This window comes from Brienomyrus brachyistius, chromosome 9 (assembly GCF_023856365.1).
Source record: "Brienomyrus brachyistius isolate T26 chromosome 9, BBRACH_0.4, whole genome shotgun sequence".
Classification (NCBI taxonomy): domain Eukaryota; kingdom Metazoa; phylum Chordata; class Actinopteri; order Osteoglossiformes; family Mormyridae; genus Brienomyrus; species Brienomyrus brachyistius.
The window spans coordinates 15,076,270-15,082,269 of record NC_064541.1 but is presented as its reverse complement, the minus strand read 5'-3'; the positions used below and the strand labels follow the sequence as shown (position 1 = coordinate 15,082,269).

General features: G+C 44.9%; 1 protein-coding gene across 3 annotated transcripts in view; it reads left to right on the top strand.

The window, feature by feature from the left end:
• Positions 1-404: 404 nt before the first annotated feature.
• The window catches only part of lars2 (leucyl-tRNA synthetase 2, mitochondrial), a 30,514-nt gene continuing 24,918 nt past the window's right edge, over positions 405-6,000 (top strand). For 2 of the 3 annotated variants that reach the window (XR_007399637.1, XM_049025062.1), the window contains exons 1-3: positions 405-562; positions 2,375-2,641; positions 3,226-3,357. Coding sequence is in view for 2 of the 3 variants with exons in the window: in XM_049025062.1 (XP_048881019.1) it covers positions 2,411-2,641; positions 3,226-3,357 (363 nt within the window). In the remaining variant the exon portion in view is untranslated. Of the gene's footprint in view, positions 563-1,232; positions 1,480-2,374; positions 2,642-3,225; positions 3,358-6,000 lie in introns of those variants that run through there. The other variant, XM_049025063.1, reaches the window with a different exon arrangement.

Sequence of the window (6,000 nt, the reverse complement as noted above, 5' to 3'; positions counted from 1 at the left end):
AGTTGCAAAAACCGCAAGGGTTAAGCACAAGGGCGATCCATAACTTGTACAACAGGGAAAAGCTACAGAACAGGTTTACGGAACCTGTGCAAAAGAGCTGAAGGTGTCACAAAGTTACGAACTCAGAGTCCAGCTTTCATTTTAAAATTTCTTTCTATTTCATTACATTTATTTATTTATTAAGTTGTGAGCATAAAGTTAGCGTGCGTGTAAATAAGAGGAACTAAATTGAAACGTGTATATATGTTGCAATAATACATCACGGAATCAGTCCGCAAACATCACCTTTCCATCCATTTATGATGTGGAATAAAGACCGGATACAGCACGCGTACGAAGGAGGCGGACAACAACTCGTTTTTGTATGAACACAAATAAAGTTTAATTTGAACAAAATGGCGGCGTCCATGAACATGTTTACCGGGCGTGTTTAGAGTCTGGTGATTAGCTGCAGAAGACCACGTTTTGCTAAGGCATTCATATTTTAAGAATACGTTTGAACTGGGACGTCTAGTACCGAATATGACTTAAAATAAAAAGGGCAGCTACTGCATTTTCTCAAGTAAGTTACATAGGTTTGTTTTGAATCTAAGAATATGAAAACGGTAAATGATGTTACACGGTATTTAGGAATAAAATAGGGTGACAGTACGTACTCTTTTTCCCGGACGTGTCCTTTTTTTCGCGACTTAAAATACTCGGTATGTCCGAGCTTTGGTTGTGTTTCATGGTGACATTAACAGTCGTCAGTCAGAATGCTTTCTGTGCGCATGTATGGGTTGCTTTGATGCCTCTTTTTGCGTCTTGCCCCAGCTCTTCTCTTTTTTGCAAAGCAAAATATGGTCCTAACACATGCTTATTCTTGTAAACCGTATCCAAGTACTAGTTTTGCTATTCTGAAGATTGCAGCTAAAGTATAGAGTTTGCTTGATAGAACTCAGTTGAGTTGCAGGCACTCAGTAACCCTATATCAGGGGTGGCCAATCTTATCCGCAAAGGGTGGGTGTTATGCAGGTTTTCACTGCAACTTCCTGATTAGGTCACTAATTAGAGGACTGATTGGCTGAAGAGTCCTCACACCTGGGTTTGAACAGCTGACCCAAAGGTTATCCCAAAAACCTGCATACACACCGGCCCTTTGTGGATAAGATTGGCTACCCCTGCCCTATATCATAAATAAACATTAGGGCTTTCATTTTTTTTTTTAAATTATTTTGTTAAAGAGTCTTTGACCATGGTAGAGAGTGTCACTGCCATGGCAGATTGGCATTTTCCTACTCCTAGGTCTTGTAATCTATGGGGTGTCCCACAAACCAAGATTTCTCTGTCGACTGAGACCATAAGGAGACTTATGCATCCTGAGCCTGCATGCCAGACCCTCCTCACTTAAACTCCGATTGGACAAACATAACTAATAGCTGAAGTTAACCCAGCCAACCTACTTTGTGGAAAACCCTCCTAGTCAGTGGAACTTAACTGGTTAAGTATTCTGATGACATCGTGCACACATGGATTGGTGGTGGATGAAATTGTTTTAATGCAAAGGAGAAACCAAAGCTAGATCAGTGTTTGACTCTGAAACTTCAGTTCAAAACTGGGAGTAGAATGTGGTACGGAGGCTGTGTGTGGCTGGATGGGTTAGTACTGTGATTGGAAGGTTGCTGGTTTGAATTCTGTGGTCGGCAGAGTGATTCCATCATTGGGCCCTTAATCTGAATTGCTCCGGGGACCGACTTTCCCCGCTTTCGCAGTTGTACTTCGGTTTGTGTGAAAGGGTCTGCTAAACGAACGCAATCAGAATCCATAAAAATACACGGATCTCTGATGTAACGTGAGCTTTCAACATCACAACCCAGAGTACAGTGCAGCCAGGTCAGTTTTGCTCTTGTAAAAGTGAAACAGGTCACAGCTTCTGGGGGATTTCGGTTTATGACGCCCTGGTAACACTGCAGTCCGTCATATATCTGGGAAATCAAATCTAGCTTTATTTTTCAACATTTTACTTTTTAATCAATTTTTTTTTTTTAATGGTTGGGAGATGATTTTTCTGTTTTCACAAATAGTGTGGCTGATATCAAGGCTGTGCACTGTAACAGATTACTCAGCATCCACTCTCGATCTGAGCATGGAAGGGGCAGACTGCTGCTGCTGCTGTTGTCCCCATCAGAAGGGGAAGCGTTTGTTAGTCACTCAAAAGGACGACGGCGTTTCGTAAGAACGGTCATCTTCAAAACCGCAAAGGCCTGCATGGAGTGGAGTCTGTCATTTTTGGGAGTTTTTCTTCCAAGCTTGCAGTGGCTGTGCATTTGTGCAGCATGTTTCTTCCATTTTGAACTTGTTGCTGCCTGAAGATGCTGTTTTCTCTTCTCCATAGGTGGTATTGCTGCTGCTGTTCTGCTGGGCAGCGACCATGCGAGCGGCGAGCTGCCGGCTGGTGCTGTGCCCCCTGCGCGTGGCGTTGGCGGGCTGGTGGTCAGGTGTCCACCTGACCCGGCCTGCCAGTGCCGTGGGCAGCGTGCGGACCCTGTACAGCGAGACGGGCGTGTGGGACAGGGAATACCGGGCGGAGACGCGGCGTAGGGTGGAGCTCTGGTGGAAGCCACGTATCAGGGAGTGGTGGAGCAGGACTGCGGAGGAGCAGGTACAGTGGGGGGGGTCGGAATTCAGGCTGCAGGGGGGCCTCCTAGCAGAATAACACACCAATTGAACTTAGGCGTGCCACTCTCCCCTATGAAATATGAATATAACAAGGCTGTCCAATAGCTTCATATGCAGTAATCCTTCTGATTCCGGGGAATAAATATTAACGCCCAGTTCAGTGAATAGTGCTGCTTTTCAGCCAGCAGTATCTGATGGTTAAGGGTTTGGTCTGTGGCTCAGTGGGCTACACGTCTGTGGCTGTTATTAGAAGGTTGTTGGTTCAGATTCCAGGGTCGGCAGAGCGATTTCACCATTAGGCCTTTAAGCAAGGCCCCTAATCCCCAACTGGATGAATGTATCAACATAGCAAATGAACATGTTCTTCCTGAAGCTTGCAGCGTAACTACCTGCCTATGGGATAGCTTCAGAAAGCATCCATGTATAAATAGGCATGACTTATGTGTGATCATTGTTGAAGGATGTAAACAATTTCAGGCTCTTCAATGTTTAAGTGTATTACAGTAATGTTTGATTGAATCGAATGCCGCTCTTGTTTTTGCTCCTTTTTTTGCCATCTGTTCCCAGAGCTCCCCGAAAACCAAGTTCTATGTGCTCTCTATGTTCCCCTACCCCTCTGGCCGGCTGCACATGGGCCACGTGCGGGTGTACACCATCAGCGACACCATCTCACACTTCCACAGGATGCGAGGGTGCCAGGTAGGTCTGCCCTCTGCCGGAAGGTACTGGGAGTAGGAGTCTGGCAGGGAGTATTGTGAAGGAGATTTCTGTTTAGGTTAGGTTAGGGTTAGGTTAGGGTTAGGTTAAGCAGAAAGATTCAAGACCCAGTGTCTGCAGTTTATCTAGCACTGAAGTAGTATGATTCTGAGTTTTTAATTTACCTGATGACACAGAAAGAGCAGGAATGCTAGTGATACATCAGTATTAAGTATTAGTGTGCTCATTATTTTTATATAAGACTCTCTGGATGTAATATGCTCAGAGACTTATTTAATTTAATTCTTAATTTTATTAAATATTGCATGATGCATTACGCAGTCGATAGTTAAGATCACCAGTTTAATGTGCTGGTTCCAGAGCAATTAGTGTGTTTCATATGGTTGGTAATAGCAGAGAAAATAATCAGAAGAGTTAAATGGTTAAAAGACACATTTTTAAAAGTGAATAGGTTGTATTGTTGAGCATAACGCTTTCTAACTACAGAATGTGAGTTCAAGATTCAATTATGGTGTCTGACTGCTGACTGAAGGTCTGCAAACCAAACCTGCGACTGCAGATTCCTATTGAGTGTATAGAAATAGAGTCTTTAATTAGCCTGTCTGCAGTACTTCTTTCTGGGCTATGTAATGCTTTTTAATACTGACTCTGTATTAGCACTGTACATTTTACTGAGTGTTGTGTAACTTGTGTGTGACTCACTGGTGCGCATTCAGTGTCAATGTATGGAAAGTGTACTCTTTACTGGGGGTTGGGGTGATTTGTTTTTATATTGAAAATTACAGTTATTACTGGATATCTTCTTTTGCTTTGACAATCTTGTTCACAAATATCCATCCATCCATCATCTATTTTCCAATCTGCTTATCTTACTGGGTCCTAGAAGCAACGGGCACGAGGCAGGGAACAACCCAGGATGGGGGGCCAGCCCATCGCAGGGCACACTCACACACCATGCACTCACACATGCACACCTATGGGCAATTTAGCAACTCCAATTAGCCTCAGCATGTCTTTGGACTGTGGAGGGGAAACCGGAGTACCCGGAGGAAACCCCACGACGACATGGGGAGAACATGCAAACTCCGCACACATGTGACCCAGGTGGAGACTCGAACCCGGGTCCCAGAGGTGTGAGGCAACAGTGCTAACCACTGCACCACCATGCAACCCCCTAACACAAATATCTTTAACTAAATAATCAAATAAAAATGTTCCGTTTTAATTTAATTGCTTACATTCCAGGGAATCCAGTGAATTTTGCTTAACTAATGTGATAATTCTTTCCAGAGAGGGTAATTCGGTGAGATTTTGTTTGAAAAGTGATACTAAGGGGAACAGGGATCCCGAGGGTCTCACATGCCCCACTGCACTGTATCCCTTCAGGCCCGGGGGGGGGGTTTATTCATGTGTTTGCTGTGTAATTTGGGAGATTATATGGGGCTAATTTAAAACACGGATTATGCTTCAGTGCTTCTTAGCAGAAACACGTTGTGGGTTCTTGTGATTTTCTCTGGTTTCAGGGAGCGACGCACTTGAGCTCGTTTGAAAAGCCTGTTCCTGTGGCGGAGGATTGTGGGCCATCTGCTCTCTCTGCAGCACCTTCCATGAGAAACCCTGTCAGAGACCATTAGTGGTATTTAACGGCCGGACGTGTGTCAGGAATGTGCAGTGACCCAGCATGTGAGACTGGGTTTAGATCCACTGGAGACTGGAGCTCAGATTGGAGGTGTCATTCAGAGAGAGAAGCTCAGCACCCATGGGAGGTTTTTTGGTGGAGGTCAGTTGAGACAGCAGATGTCTGAGTTAGAGAAGGTCAGCTCAGGGAGAGGTATCTCGGATATTTACGCCTCTTGGGGATTGGCGATCATGCATTGGCACCATTTACTCTCCTGCTGTGGTATATGAAGCTCAGATGTACCCCTTATGATGCTTTAAGATTGACCAGAAGATTTAAGACGCAGCATAATTTTCACATGACGGGGCGACGCAGCAGTTTTGTCGACGAACCATGGGGACTGATCACTATGGTTGTCAAGGCAACCCAGTGTGGTATTCCGAACAGGGAAAGTCTTCTCTCAGTGGAAGGACGTGGCAGACATAAAGAGCAAAGCTGTGATTGGCTCGTCCTGCCGCTACCTTGTGTCTGAAAAATGACATGTAACCGTGCTGGAGTTGCCTCCATGCAGAGTACAGCTCTGGCTAAGTTCAGTTGGCCAGATTTCCTACACATTCCAGCTGTTCAGAGGCTCCATGTCCCTAGTTGGCTGGACAGAGGGAGATGATGAGTGTGGGTGATGAAGAAGGTGCAGTCTGGAGGCAGGGGCCCGTCAGGACAGTTTTGGTGAATTGCGATCTGCCCATTTCACCCGGTATAAATTTCCGGTTCATTGCTGACTTTAGGCTGGAAGTTTGATAGTACAGGAGACATAATCACAAGCAGCATATGGAAGATAAGCCTGTAACACTTCCTGACTGTCAGTCAGTGCTTGCCTGTCATTAAGAATGGGAAACAGTCATGTGTGTTGAGGTAAATGATCAACATTTACAGCAGATTTTTTCCACGAATGGTGTAAGTTAAATGAGGTAAAGCTATTTCGCACGAGACAGAGGAATGCAAATGCG